At 52.0% G+C, this 23,725-nt stretch overlaps 7 protein-coding genes and 1 pseudogene across 8 annotated transcripts; 4 read left to right on the forward strand and 4 right to left on the reverse strand.

Moving 5' to 3' along the window:
* Nucleotides 1–878: 878 nt before the first annotated feature.
* GCG54_00014472 (Trans-enoyl reductase lepG) lies at nucleotides 879–2,305 on the reverse strand (the record flags this gene model as incomplete). The annotated part of the gene is made up of 3 exons (XM_045414303.1): nucleotides 879–1,117; nucleotides 1,176–1,808; nucleotides 2,029–2,305. 3 exons carry the CDS (start codon nucleotides 2,303–2,305, stop codon nucleotides 879–881), a joined length of 1,149 nt encoding a protein of 382 aa, XP_045270881.1.
* A 1,849-nt stretch (nucleotides 2,306–4,154) lies between these two features.
* Nucleotides 4,155–5,056, reverse strand: GCG54_00014473 (GATA zinc finger domain-containing protein 7; the record flags this gene model as incomplete). Its single annotated transcript, XM_045414304.1, has 2 exons — nucleotides 4,155–4,616; nucleotides 4,838–5,056. The coding sequence occupies 2 exons, from the start codon at nucleotides 5,054–5,056 to the stop codon at nucleotides 4,155–4,157; spliced, it is 681 nt and encodes a 226-aa protein (XP_045270882.1).
* Nucleotides 5,057–7,442: 2,386 nt separating this feature from the next.
* GCG54_00014474 (putative histidine kinase 3) lies at nucleotides 7,443–11,623 on the forward strand (the record flags this gene model as incomplete). Its single annotated transcript, XM_045414305.1, has 3 exons — nucleotides 7,443–7,504; nucleotides 7,675–10,728; nucleotides 10,786–11,623. 3 exons carry the CDS (start codon nucleotides 7,443–7,445, stop codon nucleotides 11,621–11,623), a joined length of 3,954 nt encoding a protein of 1,317 aa, XP_045270883.1.
* A 1,280-nt stretch (nucleotides 11,624–12,903) lies between these two features.
* Nucleotides 12,904–13,420, forward strand: GCG54_00014475 (uncharacterized protein; the record flags this gene model as incomplete). The annotated part of the gene is made up of 2 exons (XM_045414306.1): nucleotides 12,904–13,040; nucleotides 13,111–13,420. The coding sequence occupies 2 exons, from the start codon at nucleotides 12,904–12,906 to the stop codon at nucleotides 13,418–13,420; spliced, it is 447 nt and encodes a 148-aa protein (XP_045270884.1).
* Nucleotides 13,421–15,351: 1,931 nt separating this feature from the next.
* On the forward strand, nucleotides 15,352–17,900 carry GCG54_00014476 (uncharacterized protein; the record flags this gene model as incomplete). Its single annotated transcript, XM_045414307.1, has 3 exons — nucleotides 15,352–16,844; nucleotides 16,904–17,298; nucleotides 17,347–17,900. 3 exons carry the CDS (start codon nucleotides 15,352–15,354, stop codon nucleotides 17,898–17,900), a joined length of 2,442 nt encoding a protein of 813 aa, XP_045270885.1.
* A 2,466-nt stretch (nucleotides 17,901–20,366) lies between these two features.
* Nucleotides 20,367–20,773, reverse strand: GCG54_00014477 (annotated as a pseudogene). Its single transcript has 2 exons — nucleotides 20,449–20,773; nucleotides 20,367–20,381 (listed from the first exon to the last, which is right to left on the reverse strand). Coding segments are annotated over exons 1-2 (340 nt in total).
* GCG54_00014478 (uncharacterized protein) lies at nucleotides 20,534–20,836 on the forward strand (the record flags this gene model as incomplete). The annotated part of the gene is made up of 1 exon (XM_045414308.1): nucleotides 20,534–20,836. The coding sequence occupies one exon, from the start codon at nucleotides 20,534–20,536 to the stop codon at nucleotides 20,834–20,836; it is 303 nt and encodes a 100-aa protein (XP_045270886.1).
* A 269-nt stretch (nucleotides 20,837–21,105) lies between these two features.
* On the reverse strand, nucleotides 21,106–23,086 carry GCG54_00014479 (Cellobiose dehydrogenase; the record flags this gene model as incomplete). Its single annotated transcript, XM_045414309.1, has 3 exons — nucleotides 21,106–21,480; nucleotides 21,536–23,001; nucleotides 23,050–23,086. The coding sequence occupies 3 exons, from the start codon at nucleotides 23,084–23,086 to the stop codon at nucleotides 21,106–21,108; spliced, it is 1,878 nt and encodes a 625-aa protein (XP_045270887.1).
* Between the last annotated feature and the right edge of the window lie 639 nt (nucleotides 23,087–23,725).

The following is a 23,725-nucleotide window of genomic DNA, read 5'->3' on the forward strand; positions in this document are numbered from 1 at the left end:
GCAGCCAATACCTGTCAGCGGCACTTTGTGTGTGAGGTATCTTATTGACCTTTCCTTTTGTGTTACATCATGCCAGTCCAGCCCGATTCTCACGGTCACCTAAGTAAATTCAAGCTCGCGCAATGTCGACTTAGCTTTCGCCCACAGCATGCTGGACGGGTTAATGAATATTTCTGACAGTTGGAAGTTGTGACTTGAAGAAAGGTTTTAATAAGGGCTGACTGATGAGAGAGTAAGAATACAACGATATGTCCCGGCCTATATCAGTCCTTAAAGTATTTGGTGTCTGAATGGTCGTATGCTTGAAACACTGGCGGCGGACATATCCTTTATTTGCTCCAGCCACATCGTATTGGTAATATGATGACGATATGTAAAGACTCCAAGCAGAGATGCCACAAGATTTCAGCTGCGTAAGCCAGCTTCAGGCCTTTGTATAGTGTATTGACAGGATGGTACTTGGATACTAGCTTTAACCTGGAAGTTCGGATGCACGTTTCGCAACCATTGTCAACTACCGTATGTTGAAGGGACAAACCAACGCTACAACAGATAAACAGAACACCATAAGCCACGAACGCTTGTAGTCAACAAGTTCCAGCAATGACAATTCGCGATTGTTCCCTTCTTCGCTGACCCCTTCTGTTTCCGTTTCCCCAGACATGGGGAGTCTTTGTTGCATACAAGCCTTTCCCTGGTGTAGGTGATCTTGGGAAGTTTCCGTCTAATCCTTGGCATCTGTCTTCATATACTTGGCACGCTTAAGCTTCCCAGCGACCCTGATCTTCACCCCGTGATCTTCACCCCGTCCGATAATGCTTCTCTGACAAATTACAAAGGGAGACATCATGTTGACTTGTGCTCTAAGACGGGTTCCTTCAAACTATGGTGCACACAATCTTCTCGGCGCTAACGGGCCGTCCCTCTCCAGCACCAGTCAACAAGGCAAACCCCTCCGAGGCGATCCTCTCCAAACCACCCGACATCAGACGCACAGGGTTCGGCTGCAACTTGATCACCCCAGAAGAGGCTCCAGAGCCCATGTGGTTGTAGAATTCGGCCGTGAATCGTCGCGCCTCGGGGTTCGCGGGGAGAGTAGCGCCTAGAATCAGAAACCCTGAATTAGCGACAATGTCTCATGTCGGCCGTCAGCCGAAGGTCCAACGTCAACTTACCTTGGTACAATACCTCAACCCCCAACCCCTCCCAGACAGCTCCGATCAGCGGCTTCACCCTCATCTTGGAGATATCGAACCCGCCCAGGGCAGGACTCCGGAATGCTGCGAACTGGCCCTCCTCCGCCAGCGTTTGTTCAACTCGCTCAACCGAGGTACTTCTGGATATGGCGTCGATGGCGTATTGCACCCCTCCCCCAGCCGCGCCGCGCACCTTCTCAACCCAGTCGGCATCCCCGTAGTCGACCAGGACATCGTAGCCATACGGTTCCTGCTTCAGCATGGCATGCTTCGACGCGCTCGCCGCGCCGATGAGCTGAATCCTGCAACCAGACGTCTTTGCAGACGCGCGGACAAGTTGCGCTGCGTACAGGCCGAGGGAAGAGGTCGCGCCATATATGAAGACGCTGATGGGGCCATCGTCGGCGAGACCGAGGCCTGAGAAGCCTCTTGTGTTGAAGAAGGGGCAAGGGAGTTGCAGGCGGGCGAATACGCCCTGGGCAGCCGTCAGACCGCAGAGGCTGACTGTCGCCGCGCTTTCGAAGGACATTGTCGTTGGGATGTGCCATGTTAGGTCGTGGCCGATGACGATGTATTCCGCAAAAGCGCCCGGGCGGAGGTTGACGGAGCAGGCTGTTGTTGGCCGTTGTTAGCTGATATTGGACATGCGCCAGGTTACATCTAGATGGCGATGAAGATGACGAAGGACGAGGAGGCCACTGCGAGGGTTTGTACCAGGTTCTAGGTTGCTACAGCTAAGGAAGATGCGGTTGGGGCGTGATTTTCGGAGGCGAGGAGACGACGGGGGATCGACTTGAGATGTGTACACGGAGCGACGAGGTGCAAGACTAACCTCCTTGGACAAACCCGGCTACGCGAGCTCCAATCTGTACACGCGTGTCATCGACCACGTCAAGGCCCTCGCCGACTTTTACAACCTCTCCTGAGAAGTCGCTGCCGATGACGCGGTCGTCTTGGGTGGCTATGGGATTATTGACATACACCGCATCGACGTGGTTCAAGGCGACGGCGCAGACCCTGATGAGGACCTCTCGAGGCCCGGGGGATGGTATTGGAATATCTTTGACGGAGACCGATCGTTTGGATGGTGAGAGGACGAGGGCTTTCATCGTGTCCGTTGAGGGTTGTTGACTTTGTGTGGAAGGGTATTATGTCGAGTAGGGTCTCTGGCTGTGAGAACGTAGGTAGTTAGAGGACATAGAGCCAAGGTATGAACGACTCTTCGCCAAGTTCTTTCGGCGCGTCGTCACCTTTTAACGATGGCATTGTCGCCGACTTTCTTCAAAGATCAAACCAACAGAGTCTTCCTCGGTGCCCCCGTGAAGTGACATGATGGACTTAGCCGGAGTTAGACCAACTCCCGGCCGGTCAGGGAAGGGATCTTGGACGTAGCATCTTGTCCAACACGGTATTTTGAAGCCAGTAGAAACTCTTCTCGTTCGAACGTAACTGAATCGCATGGTGTTGATGTTGGTGGGTCATATGCACATCGGAACGCTTACCACTTCTGGTTTCGGTAGGGGGCCGCACGTGACGGAAGCTTCGGGGAGCAGAGAAAGTTGGATCCGGTGCAAACAACGACAACATTGGGATTCGGGGGATGGAGTTGGGCCTGTCTGGCCCGGTTACTGACTGCTAGTAGTGAGTAGGGACAAGGTGTGCTATCTACTGCGGAGTTATCCAGGCTGAGTCTCATGGAGGGGATCGTGTCGGACACAACAGCGGCTTCTTGCTTCGCCTTCAAGCTTACCGGGCAACAGAGGATCCCGGCATATTCTGTAGTGTTTTTGAACAACTATCAACTCTTCTTCTGTCCCAACTGTCATGCATCCTCGGAACATCCTTAGGGAGACCCCCAGATGTGCGAAGGTCAACTGTCTTTGCGAAGGGGACATAGTGGACTCCACTCACGCCCAGGAAGACTTTTATCTCACACTTCCGATGGCACAACAATTACGATATCAAGCCCATACGCAACTATCAGAGATCGTGAGTATGGCAGATAATCGTTGGAACACCGTCCATATACTGTAATACCAAAAGGGGATGATTTGCTGTTGAGGTTCGTTCCACTGGTCGTCTGCCGCGCCACACGCCGGCGGCACGCCGCAACACGCACACGCCCCCCTTTTCTCGCCACCGCGCCAACCGCAGATTCCTGAACAGTAACTATGTGGCAGATCTTTGCACGTTCTTCCGCTGCGCATTTGACAACTCTGTTTGCTTTCTGGGGCTGGAGAAACATTCGAGTTTTGGAAAGGATCCCCCTTCTGGCGTTTGCCCCAGCCACGTGCCGCGGGCGCGACAATGGGCTGAAGGCTGAAGTTCATTTGGGCTTACCAAACCCTTGACAGTTCTGCGTCCGACGCCGTTGGACGGAAGGACCGTGTTTCCTGGGGGTTTTGCTGCATAACCATCCAATCAATCAACGATAACTGCCGGTGGCCCAGGGCCCCGGACGTTCTTACGCTGATGTCTACGTTTGATTGGGAGCATGGACCGAGGACTGAGAGTGTGCTTGAAACCGGTGCTTGGACTGACGATAGAGGATGCCAAAGTCCCGCCCCTCTCAATTGCGAATGCCTTCCCCTGATAGATATCAACCTTGTTCTGGAGTCGCATAGGTCGTGTTTAAATTTCCAATACTCAAGTACCATTACGATAGCATGTAAGAGTGAGTACCGAAATCTTACAGGTGCCAGAAATACGTAGAGAAATAAAATAACAGGAGATGAACAATCAACCAAATCGCTGTCTTGCTGGGTATATTCAAGATGGCCTCCAACACTGCAAATCCTTACTCCCATAACTCCCAAATCTCTTTTTACTGCGTCCCATTAAATGATTATTTCCCGCGAAAAAGACTTGCCCGCTGAACATTAGACTCCCGGCGAAAGAAAGCAGCGCTACGCTTGGCAACCCCCATTCACAAAAAGTCTGAGGTATTCACAACAGTAATCAATCCGCCCGCAGGCGCCTGTTCATCCTGGAAGAACCGGACATGGTCATATCGTCCTGGTTCTGCTGTCTCTTCGCGTACATCAAGCCGCACACATTGCACAAGGTCATGGGCCCGTCTGGGCCGAGCCGCCACTGGGGGGTATCGGTGCGACGGCACTTGTGGCAGTAGAGCTCGCCGACCTCGCCGCCGCCCTTGTCGCCTTTACGCGATATCGCGTTCGCGTGGACGGCACTCTGCGAATGCCGCCGCCGGTTGCTTGCGCGGTCTTCCTTCCTCAGCGCGAAGATGTCGAAAATGTTGTTGGCGATGTTGTGGGACAGCTGGGCCATGTGGTGCAGGTCGCTGTCGCTGGGGAGGGCTTGGTCGGCCGCGGAGTGGAAGCCGCCTCCCTCGGATTGACCATGGTAGCCGGGGAAGCTTTGTGATAGACGCAGCAGTTCTGAGGCTCCATGGTGAATCTGTTGATGTGTGTGTCAGCGTGGTTCTGCGATAGTTGGTTCGTGCACTGTTTCTCTGTTTCTTTTTGCTGCAGGGTACGAGGCCTATTTTCTTTATTTCGTTTTTGGCTGTATGCAATTTTAACTGCATCTAAAAGGCAGGGCATGCAGCCGATAACAGCCGATAAGAATCGCCGAAACACCCGCAGCAGAAACAGACAGAGGTGAGAAAAATAACATACCCTTTGATGGCTTTCGCCTTGCTTCAAGCGTCTCAAGGACAATCGGGTAGAATTCTCGCCCTCAGCAGTGTTCTGCTCACCAGCGTTGCCGGCAAAAGCCCCGGGGCCCCCGACCGGCTTCGCCTTGGGCGACGACCTCCGGCGCCTGCGCGGAGTCGATAATTCATGAGTCGTCGGGGATGTAGGGCGAAGCGGGCTGGAGTGGTGGCTGGAGGCCATAAGGCGAACAGTACGCTGGTGAGGGCGGCGCCCAGGGTCAGCGGAGACCAGATGAGATTGATGCCGTTGCTGCTGTTGCGGGGATGGGGATTTTGAAAAGTCGATGCCGTCAGAGAGGCCGATCTCGAAAATGGGATGCATCAAAGGATGGGCAAAGGGCCTGTCCCTGATCGAAATGTCTGCTGGAGTGGGGATGCGGATTGCAGCTGTGCGGTGGCCGGTGTCTTCGTTTTTCGATCGATCCTCGATGATGGAGGATGGGCAATCGAGATCGAGAAGACGCATGGGAAAACCGATTTACCGCGCAACGGGCAGAGTCTGGTTTTAATAAGGTAAATCGCCACGCACACAGACGAGCAACGAGCAACGAGCCGAGCACGAGCAAGCACACACATAAGCACGGCAAACAGGGTGACGGGGGAGGGGAGAGGGGCCACTACAATGCAATCACACCAAGACGGAAAGAGCATTATTGGCTGACTTTCGGCACATACCCCTCCCTCTCTCTTCCATCCCCCAGAGTTTGCCCATTCATTGATTGCGAAAAATGAGCAGACTGGAGAAAATGAAGAGAAAGACAGTTGGACGCAGACTCCTGGAAACAGGCTGTGCGCAGGGTACCCAACATTGGAACGGGGAGTGGGGCAGGGGTCTTTTGGCCGCTTGGCGGGAGTGGGTCCAGGGTCTCCCCAACACGTGAAGTGGCCATTCAGGTCTCGTTTCGCGAGAGGAGATACGTCATTGGCGCCGGCCGGATACAGCCTATGATTGGCGGGGGCTTTTTCCGACTCAGACGCCGGCTGCTGATTGGCTATCCACCTGGCAGTGGGCGACCGGAGCGTCTCGAGCGTCTCCGGCGCAATGATGTAAGTTGGTTCGTCTCCTCCGTTTTTCCACGTACTCTTGTAAGTGGCATTATTTAAAGTGGTTTCCGGATGGCTAGTATCGTCGGAGGAGACTGGAATTCTTGAGGGGGCGTCAGTGGAGTAAAGTCCGCAAAGCAATTGGATTCGTCGAGAACTCGGGACCAAACCACCTTGTGCAGGCATCCAATGCCCATGGTTACTTACGGTGGGGTTTTGCCGCGTCTTTTGCTCTGTATCTGGATCTCTGTTAAAAACATGATTTGCGTCTGACGTTATCTCTCTCGAGATCTTGTTATTCAGAGACAATCTGTACTCGGGCTCGTTTATTGGCGATGATGATCTGCACCGTTCAGAGCGGGATCTCACAAGGGGCAGCAAAATCAGACTCGGGGTTTTCCCAAAAGACTGTCGCGCGTCTCTGGGTCGTAGCATGTTGCAAGTCGCATGCTCTCCTGCCCCTCAGCTGAGTCCCAGTCGTCTTTGTGTTGTCATATCTCTACATGGATATTTTTCAACAGCCATGAAAATTGGACAATTGATATACCTATATTTTTGAGTCGCCTATGGCAGATTTATAACGATGATCAGCAACATGCACTGCATTTTCGGACAAACGCAACCAAAGCGCTTAGTCCTGTCCTTAGTGCCCAGCACGCAGAATACTGCAACAAGCCCCAAGACCGTCGGTTTGGGAGACGTTTGTGACAAATTCCCATCCGTGCCTACGACCGGTAGGCCTAACCATGGCCTAACACGGCCCGAATGCAGGGTTGGGTGCGTAGTTCCCGAATAAGCAAGGTTCAGCCAAAGTACCGTGCCTCTGGAAAAAAGAAAAGAAAAAAAAGTCGGCAAATCTCATGTGCAACGGATTCCTCCCTTTTGACGTGCTTCTCATGGACACGCTCATCCAGTCGATTTGCACGACATCCTGTCGTCTGGCGAATCGTCGCCAAACCATCGAATCAGACGGCAATACATCTACCAATGTTCTGTATCTCTTTCCCATGTATCTCCCAGACCCATCTCACATTGTGGAAAAAGACAAGGTGATGAGTACCTCCGTGCCTCGGCTGCGCGCCATTTCCGTCCCCAATATCGCCACCCGAAATGCGCTCGTTCTACACTGCATGTCTGCTGGTCCCCTATCAGCTGTACTATGCAGTACAAGCCACCCCAAACACAACCCCCGCCGCCTTTGACTACTTCGAGCCACAGGCTAAGGTACAGGTGAAGCAGTATCGAACGGTCTAGGCCTGCCTGGGCTGGACTAGCCTGCGTCCCTTGAGAAGGAGCGCATTCGGAGTAGGGTCCGCTCCAAGCGAGCACGCCGTGCGTCTGCAGTCCTTTCGCACAATCGCCGCTGTGGGTGGGCCTCCCTTCTCGTTGTCTTCCACCCCTTGCACTGGTATTCCAGATCTCCCCAGCCCAGCAACATTGGCCACGGCGCAGCGCAGCTATCCCTCAACCACGTTCTCTGAGGCTGGTGCACTACGTGGATGAGCTTCACACACTCTCCCGTCATGGCCAGCTTCCAGGCAGCTCGCAACGTCTCTGAGAGCCGCCGCGAAAGGGAGACTTTCAGGTTCGTTGCCTCTATTCATTAATTATCATTGCGCTGGACGAGAGCGGCCATGGTTGCAAGTGGCCGTCGAGTTTGCCTCCCAGGGCGGGGAGGGGCTTTTCTGTTCCACAGCGCAAGCGCGCCTCCCATTGCCTCCAGTTCGCCGCCCACAATGCTGAATGCCCTCACAGATATGACCCCTCCCTTATCGCCCAGGCCGTCCACAACGATGTCAACAACATCATCCCGCCCTCGGAGCTGCGATCCTCCCCCGACGCAGCTCTGACTGCTTTTGCCGAGCTAGGTGTCCTACGTCTGAATGCCACCCGCGCCTTGATATCTCTATTCGACAGCAAGTATCAATACATTGTCGCCGAAGCGACCCCAGCGTTGGCCCTGACCCCCAATGCCACGCAAGACGCCTCTGTTGAGGAGCAGCTCTTTCTGTGCGGCACCGCCGTTCCCCGGTCCGCGGGCATATGCGAAATCGCCCTCGCCGTCCCTCCATCGCCAGGGACAGAAGATGTTCCAAAGGAAGGGGAGTTGCCGGTGACGGTGATTTCGGACATGGCGGCGGATCCCAGAGCGGCCCAGAGGCCGTTTTGCCGTCATGCGCCGCAGAACCGTTTCTACGCCGGGGTGCCTATCCGCACGCAGAGAGGAATCAACATTGGCGTCTTTTGTGTCTTTGACAATACGCCTCGCGAGTCACTTGACGATGTGTCGGCGCGCGTCCTGCGGGACCTTTCCCACATCGTCATGGATTACCTGGACACAAAGAGCAACAAGGACAATCTTCGTCGCTCGGACAGAATGGTTCGCGGCGTGGGCAGCTTTGTCGAGGGCAAGACCACAATGTCCGGCTGGAGGATGAATCCAACGGCAGACTCGTTCAAGGATAATCCGTCTCTCGAGGGCGTTCTGAACCAGAACCAACAACAGCTACAGCAGAAAGAGGAGGAAGAACTTGCGCTGGAAGAGGCTGCAGGGGCCGACGCTGCTTCACCACCGATACGCCCGCAGGCTTCGCCGCTACCCAGAAGGCAATCTTCGCCAGTACAATCGGCCATCCCAAATGAGCCAATTGCCGCCCCTTCGGTTTCCGAGATGTCTGTGAAGACTGTGACCTCCGGGGCAAGCGGCGAAAACATCCACCGCGTCCACATTCAGCACGTCTTTTCCAAGGCAGCAAACGTGATTCGCGAAGCCATCGAAGTCGAGAGCGTGCTTTTCTTGGACGCCAGCATAGGTTCATTTGGGGGCCTGGCCGCCGCTTCCGCCAGGCGCAGGTCTACGGAGTCAAACAAGTCAACGTCGTCTTCTAGCGACGAGAAAGGGAGCCCGAGGAGTATTGCGGGCAGCGACGTTGGGTCGGAAGACACGCAATGTCGGGTCCTCGGATTTTCTACCTCGTCAGCCTCGAGCATTGACGGCAGGCTTCCGTCCCAAAGCCACGCGTCCATGTCGGAAAGGTTCCTCAACAAATTGCTGAGGAGATACCCTGAGGGAAAAATATTCAACTTTGACGAAACCGGCTCCATCCAATCGAGCGATTTCTCAGGCGACGATGTGAAGATGATACCGACCCCTGCCAAGGAGATGAGTGAAGCTGTGCTGGTGCCTGCACACGGAGAAGAAAACACTCAAAAACCCCGTCGACGGGTCCGCAACCCGTTCTCACGCAAGAACGAGGGCAACATGCTCAGTTCAATATTTTCTGGGGCTCGAAGCATAGCTGTCGTTCCTCTATGGGACGTACATAAGCAGCGCTGGTTCGCCGGCGGGTTCGCTTGCACGAAGACCGCGACGCGCGTCCTAACCATTGAGGGCGAACTCAGCTACCTTCGTGCTTTCAGCGCGGTCGTCATGTCCGAGGTTGACCGTATCAACACCAGACTAGTCAACAAGGCCAAGACGGACCTATTGAGCTCCCTCTCCCACGAACTACGATCACCGCTACACGGTATCATCCTAGGCACGGAACTGCTCCGCGATACTCCCCTCGATGCTTTCCAGGGCGAGACGCTAGTTTCGGTGGAAAACTGCGGCCGTACCCTCCTCGAGACGATCGACCATCTTCTGGACTGGAGTAAGATTAACAACTTCATTGGTTCCCAATCAAAACGCCGGCGCAGCAGCATTGGCGACCGTGGCCTGAGAGGTCGGGATGAGAAGGCAAACATTGAGGCGGGCATGATGAGCATTTCCTCCAACGTGGAGATCGATGTCCTCGCCGAGGAGGTTGTGGACAGCGTCTGCGCCGGCTTCAGCTATCAACGCATGTCCGTCGCCCAACTTGCAAACAGCCGCGCCGCTGACAACATCGAACCTAACGCCATGTCGAGACTTGACAGCATGCAGGCGATGGAGGACATGGCTTCGAGCGGCGGCAGGCATGGAAACGTGCAATTGGTCCTTGGGGACGTATCCGTTAACTTCGACATCAGCCCGGCCGTCTCGTGGACTTTCCACACCCAGCCCGGCGCGATACGGCGTATCATCATGAACCTGCTGGGCAACTCACTCAAGTACACGAGCACCGGCTTTGTCAACGTGAATGTACTCCAGAGCTCTGTAAAGGGCAACAAGGCCGCAAAAGGGTCTCACGTCGAGATCATCATTACCGATTCGGGGAAGGGCATTTCGGAAGACTACCTTCAGAACCATCTATTTACACCTTTTGCCCAAGAGGATAGCCTATCCGCGGGTACAGGTCTGGGGCTGAGCTTAGTGCACCAGATTGTCGTTAACCTGGGGGGCAGCATTGACGTATGGAGTAAGGTCAACCGTGGCACCCGAGTCACCGTTCGACTTCCCCTGCACGGCGCCATTTCCTCTGGCGCAACGTCTAGTCCCTTCAAGTTTGCGGGCTTCAATGAATTTCAGGCTCATGTGGCCGAGCTGAGAGGCCTTCGGGTCCGATTCTTGGGCTTTCCAACTGACTACGGAATCGGAACCCTTGAAGGTCTGCCCGGAACCGTCGCCAGCGAAAGTGACCTGCTCAAGCACCTCTGCAGTGAATGGTTGCGCATGTACCCCATCGACGAAAAGTCAGCCGAACTGCTGTTGCCCGATCTCATGCTCTCCACAGACCGTCACCTGGACCAGCTTTTGTACGATCGACGCCACGGCACCATCAACATTCCGATCGTGGTCATTTGCCGAAATGCCCTAGCAGCACGCCAACTCTCCCTCTCGCCGAGGTTTACAAACAAAAACGGTGTCTTCGAGTTTATCTCACAACCGTAAGTCCCCCCCTCGTACCAGCTGTCAACATGATGCTGATGACGCTGTGAGTATAGTATCGGCCCGAGAAAACTAGCAAAGGTCCTGCTGTTGAGCTTCAGGCGGTGGACGAAGGTACAAGCCGGCGCAATCCCCACACCCACAGCCATGTCCCTGGTCACCGATCAACCCACTCCAGACGTCGGTGACCAGGGGCCGACAGGGTTCGGCTTGGGCAAGTTCGCCCGCAGCCCCGGAGCAAGCAGCACCGAGGCGTTTGTGGACGCGGGCACTCCAAACGACGTCTTCTCCCCCGACTCGCAGATCAGCGAGCCGCAATTCCCTCCGATAGAGGAGCAGCTGGCACAAGAACCGCCCTCAGCGACGGAGGTCGGAAATCCCATCGACGCCATCGCCTTGCCCGACCGGTCCAAGGACGTCCGTCCGTCGACCCCGCACCCGGCGCCTGCTGCTACTGCTGCCGCCACCCCGGGCTCCGGCGGCTCGGCAACGCCGACGACGTCCAAACCAGGCAAGCCGCGGTTCATCATCGTCGACGACAACCCGCTGAACCTCAGGATCCTAGCCTCGTACGTGAAGAAGCTGGGCCACAAATTCGACAGCGCGACGGACGGCAGGCAGGCCGTCGAGTCCTTCCGGAAGAACGCCGGCGGCGTCATCTGCATCCTCATGGACATATCTATGCCCGTCATGGACGGCTTCGAGGCGACGCGGCGCATCCGCGCGCACGAGAAGGCGGAGGGCCTGCCCAGGTGCAACGTCTTCGCGCTTACGGGGCTGGCGTCCGCGGGCGCGCAGCAGGAGGCGTTCGCGAGCGGGATCGACTTGTTTTTGACGAAGCCTGTGAGGCTGAAGGAGTTGAGTAAGATATTGGAGACGAGGGGTATTTCATGATTATGTGTAATGGATTATGTGTAGTGAATCAAGAGATGATGACCCGGAGGTGGAGGTCTTTGATGGTCAGAAAGGGGAAAAAGTAAAAGAAAGGGCAAGGGGGAATAAAGAATAAAAGGACTGGGATGCGCTACGAGTTGAGGGGCGGCAGATTCAGGCGTTTTGGTTCACGTACACGAATGATACCCACCGCCACGGCTAGAGGCGTTCTACTTGAGTTGCTAGACTTTTGAAGATACCCATTCTTATGATGAAGGAATGGATGATGACTATTTTGTCGGGCGTGAATCCCAGCAACGGCGGGGAATGAATTAGACACTTACCTGTTTACGTTGATCATATGGCAGAATAGGTGTATCCTCTTCAGACGAACATAAGATCCAAAGTTTACCCAGCTGCATCGAATGACCGATTGCTCCACAGATGCTGATTGATAAACAATCAACCCAATATCGCATCACAACAGCCCTGCCTGCATCGGGAGACATGCCCGGAACAAGTATCCACGAGCAAAGATCGACGAGATTCCGCGATTCTCTCGGGTAGCGCGCGGCACGCACGTCCCATTGTGGGGAGTTGTGTGTTGAATCTGGCAAGTGACATCTGTGTTGGGAAATATCCGCCTCCTCTTGACCAAGAGTTGCAAGGTCACATTCAACTCCCATACCCAGAATACCAACGAGTCTGGGAGTAAACAAATTCCGAATTTCCAAATTGCCCGTTATGGCAAATAGACATAATACTAATGCCACATTGTGGAATGCAGGATCCTTGACTGCGGCTTTTCATGGGATGTTGTGCGTCGACATCGGTCCCTGTTAACGGGCCTGCGCCCTCGATCGAGCTGCTGGAAGAAGCTCGAGTGCGGACCACTTCACTCAGGTAACAGGAATTGTACTCGCGGCGTTTACTTTGTATTCTTCGGGGGAACGGATCTCGCTATACATAACCCTTTCCTATGGGGACAGGGAAGGCTTGCGTGCATCGCGAAGCTTCAACGAATAACATCCGACGTCGGTATTGCCCTCAACTCCGAAGGCGATTATGGTTCCGAAAACCTGCCGTAATGCAAGTTCAATGCGACCTTCTATATATGTGCGGAGAAGCCGAAGTGGCGCAACTATCCACGGCGTATTGTGTGATGAACAGATTGTGGCCGGGTTTGGATAAATAGCTGCAACTCTTCTCGGAATGAGAATCGCAAATCGCCCTCAACATCAGTCACAATCTTCGACAACCAGCTCCAGTCGCTTAGTCTGCCCATTAAACCCAGCGCAACCATGAAGTTCACCGCCATCGCCTCCCTCTTCGCCCTGCCGCTCCTCAGCGCAGCCAGCACCATCGATCGCCGCACGCTCTCCGCCGTCGTCACCGTCGACGTCAACAAAGTCGTCTCCACCAACGTCCCCGTCATCGAGTAAGTCTCTCCCGTCTCCCCCTTCCACGAAAACCACCCTATCGCTATGGCCACTAACCCCCGCCACCAGGGGCATTGTCCAGCCCGGCGCCGTGCAGATCTCCGCCTCCGTCATCAACGAGTACTACCTCAACGCCACCGCCTACCTCAACCCCGACAAGTCCATCGGCTACCACCTCTACAGCCTCACGGACGAGGACGGCTACGGCACCCTCGTCACGCTGCAGGGCATCGCCGACTACCGCTCGGGCGAGTTCTTCACCAGGGACGCGGCGTCCGGGGAGTTCAGCCAGAACGGCGGGAATGTGCTCTTTTACAACGCCCTTGCGTACGCCCTGCTCGCGCCCCTGCAGGAGGCTGCGCTGCTTGTTCACCAGTAGACGGGCACGACGCTGGGTGGGTTGGTGAGGCGGGTATGAAGATGATGAGCCCGTTTCGTGGCACGACTGTACTTTTCAATTCTCGCGTACATAGTAAAATACCTCGCCTTTCTCGATATTTCTTCACGATGTGTCTGATGCGCATGCACATGGAGGAGCTATTTGACATATTCTATCATTATCAATTTACTTGACGCTACATTCCAAATCGTAATTGCATGCTTGCTGTATATGAAATACTGTTGTTTCTCTTGCTCGCCAGCCCGCAGAGCCGACGAATGTGAACGGTCCCAAAACCTCTTGTCTTGTATTTAACGCCTTTCACTTAGCCAGTCTTCGTTCCTTTGGCCATGGGGTTGGTCAGCACGTCACGCGACTAGGCCGTGGCAGTTATCTCACACACCAGGACATGACCAGGATGATCATGGGTTGATTTGAAAACAAGCACAAAATTGAAACTTACGAACAGCTACTACATATGTCCGACAGGGTGATACAGCTACGGCGGGGCTTTTCCACCTAATGAAGCCCTGAGCATATTATTCGAACGTCCCTCATCGTGGGAAAGGTACCTATATAAATTCGTTTCTAGACTTTCCGACCCGAGAGACCCAAGTGTGGAGATCCATGTTTCCTTCGTTCGCTCTAGGCTATAGCCAGCTTGTGGTCTGGTGGATGTCATCTCACCAAGCGGGGCCTTAGCCCCGTTACTCCCCTTGGTGTAGTTGGTTCATCACGTTCGACTGTAATGGTATTTCATCCACATCTATCGAAAGGTCTCTAGTTCGATTCTGGAAGGGGAGAACCACATTTTCTTTTTGTATTCATTCCTCATAGCTGACACCCAGTTGCGTTTTCTCAAACGACTCGAACACCGCACTTTTGATGTGGTGGGGCGGGTTATTGTTTTGCGTCTGTGTGATGAACTTTTTGATATATTGAGCATATAATAATCTATTCATTTCTAACGGTATAGAGCATGCGGATTAGAGGATTGAAAGTCTGTAAAACTGCATTATAGTGTTATAAAGAGGCTCCCCTATGATTTGAGATATTAGTGATGGATGTTGGTTTTTCTCTATGGATTACCTAAGACTGAGTTTGATTTTGTTTCTTAACAGTAATTATCTCTAACGCTAGATGCCAATCATTATATCGTTAGCTGTTTTAACTCGTTTAATACACAGAAATTTACGGAGATGAAATGCAGGAAAAGTACAATGACGGAAATTTTGTCAACACCAAAAATGGCTTCGTCAACCTCTCTGAATGTTTAATCAACAACACTGGCCCAGGCTCGGGCCGAACATATCACATTTATTAAGGTCAATTTCAAGTCTAGCCTTCCAGCCCGGACACTCTGATATCGAAACATTCTCTTTTCTGGGATATTTAGTATCTTGCTGACAGCTTTCCTCAGAACTTCATCAAACGGCAGGGGTCGAGAACTTGCCGCTAATGTACCAATGAGACGCTGCGCTGATCCCTGTCAGGGGCGCATGGCTGCACGGCAACATCGAGAGGCCAGGGAAAGCAATTCTCGCATTCATGTCGCTGAATCTCACGTAAGACAGAGATGGAAAGCCAGCTGGGCCACAATTTACCGTCTTGGGATTATCAAGCGAGAGCTGGTAAGGCTTAGGAAGGATATCTGCCTGTCCAAGGAGCCAATGAATCTTTCATACCAGGCAAGCATCCGTCTTGGCATTCATTTAGTAAGACTACGTGCCTGGCGCTAAACACCCTGACGAATAGCTGGAATCGATCATGACCTGGAACACGAAGCCCTTGCAGCAGTGATGAAGATCTTCCAGGCCAGCAGACATTCAAATATGCCTCCCAAAACCTGAGCCTCCAAAGCCAACTCCCAGCATCTCCCAACTCCTCTCTTGTTCCGTGTTAAGCCCTCTCGCGGCACGGGGAAGACAGAGATGCGACACCTTTTCGGCCAAACCCTCAGCGGCTGGCGCGTGTCAGCCCTGGTCTTTGTCTGCTCAATATGGACGCTGACAATCATCCTCTGGATTCTCCTCGCCGTCACCCGCGCCCGCGGGTCTACAGACTCGCTCGTCTTCAACATTTCGAAGATCTTCGAGGGCGACTGCGACTCGGCGCGCGTACGTTTGATGGCCCTCAAAGCATTCGTCAACGCCTTCTCCACCCTAATTCTCATATCTTCGAACTACTTCATGCAGATGCTGGCCGCTCCGACGCGGGCGGACATCGATGCCGCGCACCGCCGCTCGCGGTGGATGGACGTGGGCATCCCCTCCATGCGCAACTTACGCTACGTGTCGCCGTGGCGTGGCGTGCTATGGAGCCTGTTTGCGTTGAGCTCCGTGCCGTTTCATCTGCTCTTCAACGCTTGCGTCTTCGGTTCGACTACGAGCACGGAGTGGGTTACGGCTGTTGCGTCGGAAGGTTTCCTCGAGGGTCGGGAGTATTACCTTCCCGGCATTGGCCTGGGCCCTGACCCTAGGCCAGCTGACCAAGCGTACAGCGACGTAGTCCCGGACGAGGTGCAATACATGGCAGCCAACGCGAAGTCCTGGGAGCCTCTTACTGGAAAGGAGTGTCTGGAGGCGTACAGCGTGTGGATCAATGTGCGCAGTAGGAGACACATGGTGGCAGTGGTGGAAGCGGACAACAACGACAGAGGATGGACTACGGCGGAAAAGTCCAAGGCATGGGAGGCTGGTATGCTCAACGACACGGTCTACAGTCTCTGGTACGCCGGCTTCTACGGCTTCCACTCTGGCAACAACAGATTCACAGGGTCCGGCTTGGCCACGGGTATGACCATAAAATGGGAGAACGACCACGGCCCATACGAGAACGTTTCCGTCATCTCGTCAAAGGGCAGATTCTGGGGTCTTCTCGACCTCAAGACCGGCACGTGGATGAATGATCTGCTCGATCAAAACGACAACTGGGTCATCTCATGGGACGCCGTAGGCGCGCCAGGCAACGTCCCACTACTCAACGAGACGCTGACGGTGAAGTACTGCCTCTCGGAGCCCATCGTCGGCACTTGCAGGGTACGCGTCAACAACGATCTGTTTCTGGCGGTTTGCATTGTTGCACTGTTCAAGAGCTGTCTCTGTGTCATTGTGATAAGCTACTTGTGGAAAAGGAAACCGCTGGCAACTATAGGGGATGCTATCGACTCCTTCATCCGCCTGCCCGACGCCACTACGAGAGGCATGTGCACATTCGGATGGCGGGACTTTTCTAGGAGGAGCCGTTGGAGACTCCGCAAGCGGCCGGAGGAATACGGCTGGCTCGCCGAGCCACGAAAGTGGGAGAGACGGACGCAGCGCTGGGGCGGCTCGGTCCATCTCTCGGACTGGATCAAGACATATTCCATTGGCGTTGTAGGTTTGATTCTGGGATTCCTGGCGCTGAACTCTTTTGTCAGCGAAGTGTAAGAAGCCCGTATCCATCTTGCCTTGCGAATTTGCTTTGCTAACGTGGATATCATAGCGGGGGATGGAAGCGCGCCTACACGTGGGGAACCTTTGGACAGGACCCTGAGAATCCCGTCTTTGCAATGAAGTACCCCTCGAAAGCCCTCGAGAACTTCGTGGGGAGCTTGGCCATAAACCCCATCGGCTCGTCCCTCCTGTCCAACCTCCCACAGCTCGGGCTATCCATCACCTGCCTCCTCCTGAACGTCATCTATACTCGCATGTTTATGGCCAGGGAATGGACGTCCTACAGCCTGAATCTCAAACCACTTCGCGTCAGTGTGCCAAAAGGACAGCAGCAGTCCGAACCGTTCCTGGAGATTCCCCTGTCATATGCTATTATCATGCAAGCAGCAGGTTTATTGGTGCACTGGCTGTGTGCCAACTCCGTATATGCAATCATAGTAGAACGTGAGTTCATTAAGGTTTCCATTGGCGAAATGCACTAACGCATCAAAGCACTCGAGGCCATTCCGCCAGATCAGATTGTGTCGAGCAGTTACGGACAAGTCACCATGTACATAAACATCCTCCTATCCTTCAAAGCCGCCATCGCGACCATGGCCGTCCTCTTAACGATGCTGGTCATCCCAATTATCGCCTCGCGATTCCGTCTATCAGGGGAGACAGTAATGGTCGGGAGCTGCTCGGCAGCTATCTCGGCTGCCTGTCATGTTCTCCAGCCGAATCGCAAGGTATCCAAAGCGAGTACCCCCGAGCCGGTCTCGGCGTGGGGACACTCTGATTCTGATTCAGTTCCGCTGAATCAAACTGACCAAAAGGGCGCTCACGTTCATGTATCGGAATGCGAAGGTGGTGATTGGCGAGACGACCTGGCTGAGAGTAGGTTGATGTGGGGGGCTGTTTCTGGGAAGGGTTTGCCGGCGGCGGAGTACAGTGACTCGACCGATGATGCACTTTTGCATTTGGCATTTGGTACGGTAGAAAATGACGTGAAAAGTGTCACCGTCGGAGCAACTTATGCTGGCGTTAGGGACTGGAGCAATTTCTAATGGTCTGAGACTGTGTCACTGGAAACGGACATTTAGCATGGCATCAACAGTCATTTACGCAAAAAGCGCTTGAAAATGATCAACTGCTATGATACACGCTTTGTTCGCTCGACAATTCAAATAAAAAGCCTTTAACAAAAAAGACGACGGAGAACAAAGATACACCATTTACAAATGATGAACGTGCATGTCGCCCACTCAAAAGCTGTAGGGTTAGTAGATATTTTGTTGTTTGCTTATTAACAACTGAGTCAGCAGGGTCTTTTTTATACTATATAACTAGTACCTAAAAAGCTCTTTTTTATATATTTGTTCTACAAGTTTACCCTGAGGGGTTTGACTCGCCATGCGTGAGCATCGCAATGAGGTCAAATGTGGAGCCTGAATCACGCTCGCTCTATGGGCCGATTGCGGCTCGATTGAAGCCATCCCACCAAGCGGGGCTTTAGCCCTGTCACTCCCCTTGGTGTAGTTGGTTCATCACGTTCGACTGTAATGGTTACATTGTCATCGAAAGGTCTCTAGTTCGATTCTGGAAGGGGAGAACCACTTCTTTTTGCGGTCTTCACCGTGAAAGTTGCCCTGACCTCTGGTATCATTACGGGTTATTTTAACCCCGCCAGGATGCTGTGCGGTCCAACATTAACAGCACAGCATACGCTGTACTAAGGCGACAAGTTATCTGGATAAAGTCTCATCGAATGTGCTGGAAAATAAATCTAAGAGAATTCCATTCTACCATCCTGGGTTAATGAAGCCCAGGCTTATACAGAGATTATGCACTGAGCTTGCCAACACCTTTTACCCGTACCCGGGGGCGTTAGTCAGCCTGCGTCAAGCGCAAAACTCCCCCTCCTCACGTAGGGGGCGAAAATACTGGGTTTCCATGCAAGAAACTGGTTTCCACCCCTAATATCACTAATAACTCTATAGCCCTAACCCTAAAAAGACCTTTTTATAGCTTATAATTAAGCTTAAAAAATCGCAAAAATTCCTATATAGATATTATACTTATATATACTATAGTTACTTAAATATTTATAAACTTAGTTTATATAGAGCTTAATTATAAGAAATCTATAACCCTAACCCTAATTCTAAATAAGTAGTTTTTTAAAAGGATTTTTAAATAGAATTACTATATATTATACTAACTAATATAGTCTATTAATAAATTAATATTATATTAATATCTTAGATTTCTTAGTTTTTCTAAGGATTTTAGTTTTCTAAAGAATTTCTTAGAAAAAATAAATTCTTAGAGAAAGGTTATTATTAATATTATATTTATTTAGTTTACTATAAAAACTTATAGTATAAGTATATAAATATATAGTATTAAAATGTATTTAAAACTTTATAATAGAGATTATAAGGGTTAGGGTTATAGTTATATATATATAAAGAAATATATTTCTACTAATAACGAAAAATAACTATATATATAACTATATACTATATATAATTAATATAATTATATTAGAATTTTTATGATTTTTAGAACTTAATTATAAACCATAATATTATAATTTTAAAGCTAGGGCTATAGAGTTATTAAAGATAACCCTAGTGGAAACCAGTTTCTTGCATGGAAACCCAGTATTTTCGCCCCCTACGTGAGTAGGGGGTCTAGCGGTAGCCTGCCAGACGCTTTGACCCCCGGGTACATGTTTGTGCTTCTGAACGACCATTAACTAAGAACAACCTTTTGCATGAAGCTCACAATCTCATTTCCCTCCCAGTCAAACGAACAATTTGCTCCTCAATTTCCTCGCTGTTGGGGATTTTCTGTTTTTCGTCCGCCGCGGGTCCGCCCTCAATTGAGTGCGGAATAAAGACGGGCGTGTTTGTCGTAATCGGCGTCCTGTCTTCAGGGATTGCCATACCTGCAGAATCGCCGTCGATGAACCACAATTCTATCACAGGGCAGTATGCGTTTCCATCCCGGTCCTGAACTCTGGGAGCAGAGCAAGCTGCTGCATAATGCATCTTCCAAGGCTCATGATGGTTGAACGCCTCCCGAATGAACGATACTAGCGGGTCTGGGCGTTCGCTCTGCCAGACCGAGTTGTCGGGCCAGGGCATCACAACACCTTTCCGAGGAAAGTCGTGATGATGCGGACATCTCTATGTGGAAACTTTTAGGAAGTTCCATCATCGAAGTCAATTCCCGATATTACGAGCAAGACGCAACTGTGCTTCATTCCAGACCTAAGCTATGACAGAAAAATCATTGTGTCCTCTAATTCTTTATCCGCCTGTCGTGGAAGTCCGAAGCACTCGTACCCTTTTCTAACAAGGTTCGTTCCCTGCGAAATTGACGAGCAGATTGTTTCACCATCAACCCATCAATGGAAGATTATAGCTTCTTCCTTTCTTTCTGTTCAATCTTCTGTACAAAGTTCTGCCAAATATTACAAAACGACGATATTCGTCCGTTCCAAAGGCTTGTTCTAGTTTGCCGTCTTAAGCAACCAAAGCCTGTTATTTTATTACCATCATCCCAACTAAAAAAAGACTTAGCCACACAAACATGAAGTCCACTCACCTCTCCCTTTTGGGCCTCCAACAGCTCGCAGTCGCCGCCTTCTTTGCGGCTGCTGCCGATGCTAGGCCTTACTGCGCCGACCAACATGGCCAAGTCGTGGCCCTTTCCAATTGCGATACTGCTACCTACTACCCAAGCAACGGAGAAATTCGTCCTCACCGAGCATGATGGCGGAGACTTCCAAATCAGTGACAGCATCATTGACGATAAGGCTGGCGGATCTCCTATGGTCAACCGGGATGTCGAGGGCCCTAACCCTGACCTGGTCAGTGGCGGCTTTGGACAAAAGTCTCCTCAGCTTCAGTGCGACTCGTCTGTCGGTCATTGCGTCGTTGGGGGTGTTCGAATAGGGTCAGGCAGCTTCGGCGGCGGAAGAAACGGCGGTTAAGATCTATCAACTCTTTAGTTGTGTAGAGAATGAGAACTTCATCAACGTGTATGAGCATGAATGGAGTCTCGGTCGGGATAGAGTGTACATGTATGCTTGTTGATTGCCATTTCTAGGTAAGTGGGTTCATCAAGATGTTATCTAAACTGAACCATCATATGACCAGCCAGAAGTTGTGAGTTAAACAGATTTTAGCCTCCGCCGCAACAAACACTCTTACGCTACTGAAGTTTCGCGATTTTCTAGTGCGATGGTGTGTGTTATTTGGCTTAGAATCCCACCTGTAAAATGACAAGACTTAGCGCGCAAGTAAGTAGAGGGATGTTGTACGACGGTTGATTCGCCAGACTCTTCTGCGCCCCTTTTGAAACATCCGCGACACCGACACCAGCAGACAAGATGTTCCCTTGTAGCTCTAGAATGCGCTGAGCTGCCCTTTCCGCAACAGTCATGATCGGTCCAGACGGATTGGTCGTGACCATTCCAGGCATAATCGAAGCATCGACGATGAACAGATTTTCTGTACCATAGACGCGCGTGTGAGTGTCGACGACGGACGTGCCACCTTCAAGACCGCTGTCGATTCCCATCTTTGCGGTACCGAGGTAATGAAGCCCACGCCGTCTCTGGAGATTCACGGGCATCTATGAATTATTAGCATTAGTTACAGAAGGCCGAGCCAAAAATGAGTGATCGTACCTCTTCAATGTATTGTTCCACAGTCATATTTGCGGGCGGGTGTGTGAACACGATGTCAGGATCGGTCGACAGTGCCTTCATGAGATTTTTGATACTAGCAATGATGGCCGCTTTATCCTCCTTCGTTTGCTGATATGGAAGAGTAGAAATGGACATCGTGAGATTTGAGTTAATTGTCACGGCGCCAACTGATGTACCGCCTCGGCCAAGGAACTGCGAGATTGTCATCGAATTCTTGGTCGCTCCGGCCACTCGTGCTGTATATTGAAACTGGCGTGGTCCATCAGGCCCATGAATGACTTCCCACATGATAGGACCATCATTTGGCGCCGTCATGGTAAGCATCCCAGTCCGATTCTTCAAGTAGGCATCCACATCAGCTTGGATTGGACTCTCCCATGCACCAATCTGAAAGTCATAATAATAGACGTCTTTGTGAGTGATCTGCAAGTCAGTGACCGTGTGATCGTGAAGATTTCGGCCTACTGGTAGCTTGATCCACTGGGTTTCTTCGATGAAGTCGGGGCCATCGGTGCTCTGCTGGACAATGCGGAGCTGATCCTCTGGTCCGATGCCGCTTCGGAATAGCAGCTTCGGTGTGCCGTAGTAGCCGCCTGAGATCACCACTCGGCCAGTCGACTCCGTTACGTTCACGATGCCGCATCGGCCTCCGTCACCACGAGACTCGACCTCGACCCCTGTGATCCGACCTCGATCGCGGATGACACGGCGGGCCATCGTGTTCGTCCACATTTTGAAGTTAGGTCTCGAGTTTGCCGTAACCAGATAGGTTGCCAACGGACCATGCCGTTCCCCGTTCTGGTACATGAAGTTTGCAAACGCAAATGTTTGGCTTTTCGCGTTGGGGTTGTCTGCCGGGTTGACGTGATTCCATCCTCCGGCTTCCAAGGCGCGCGAAAGCACGTTATAGCCCTCCGGAGCATAGAGAACACCGTCCGTTGAGGGCCTGTCGGTTGCAGGGATTCTCTTGAAAAGCGCATCCGCGGTAACCTTCATGTCTGCTGCCTTCCAACCCTCTGGATAGTTTTGATCCCAGTCAATGTCAGGAGACTTCCACCAGAGACCTGCATTGACGGCCATTCCTCCGCCCAGGACGCAGCCAGATATATTCTCGTTGATGTCGTCACACGTGACATTTTTCCCGTCTACCCAGATTCTTTGACACAGGCCTGGTACGTCGAATCTGGTGAGGTTGGTGCCTTTGAGCCATTCCGGTCGCCAGTTGTCAAAAGGGAGTTGATCTTTGAGTAAATTCTCCTCGGGAAACCATCGACCAGATAAAATAGGCCCCCTTTCAATCATGAGGACCTTATTGCCCGCCTCGGAAAGCCTGTCTGCGACAGGCATGCCACCGGCGCCTGCTCCGACGACAATGTAATCGTATCGCTCTGAATCGACTGCATCCTTTGAAGTACACTCGGCCGTCGAAATTCTCGGGCCAAGAGCTAAATAATCAGTAATACCTTCAACTCGTCAATAGGGGACGAACTCACCAAGCAGGGTCAACAGCGCAGCTTTAAGCATCCACATGATGACTATTGGACTGATCTGATGTTGGCGGCCTATGAAATGTTGGGGCGGGAGGTGTTTACAATTATGCGGGGAAATGGTTTGCAAGATAGTATATATCTTTTTGGGCACTAGTGGGACATTTTTGTGACCATGTTCGACGGGCCTCCGTGGGATGCGTGGAATGTGACATTTCCTCCCGCTCCGGCGGGATGAAGCCATTGGACTGGCCGTTTTCTCAGTTAAGGTTTTGCGGGAGACCGATGTTGTATTGCCAAGCAAAGTGACGATTTCTTTCAAAAAAGATCCTGGGTAGCATGGAATCTTTTGGGACAGAGCTTCGGCATCAGTCACTCAACATTTTAACCAGACTTGAGTAGTGGTTTTCAACCTGCCGGTAAAATAGGGATAGAGCTGCAAGACATCTTCTATCAAATTCAAAGTTGATGATGCGGTCCAACATCAAGAAGCCAATGGAGATATCGCTTGTGGTGAGCTGGTTCTCGATCTGCCAAAGGAGTTTAAATCGCTAAGAGACAGTTTTCACGCCCACTGAAAGGCTGTGTTGCTTCGTCGAAACGGCTACGCCAATGCTTTGTCTTCACTCATGTAGTAAGACATGACAAAATGAAGGTTTCTTGAAGCAGAGAGAGGCTAAAG

This window comes from Colletotrichum gloeosporioides, assembly GCF_011800055.1.
Source record: "Colletotrichum gloeosporioides strain Lc1 chromosome Unknown consensus_6, whole genome shotgun sequence".
Taxonomy (NCBI): domain Eukaryota; kingdom Fungi; phylum Ascomycota; class Sordariomycetes; order Glomerellales; family Glomerellaceae; genus Colletotrichum; species Colletotrichum gloeosporioides.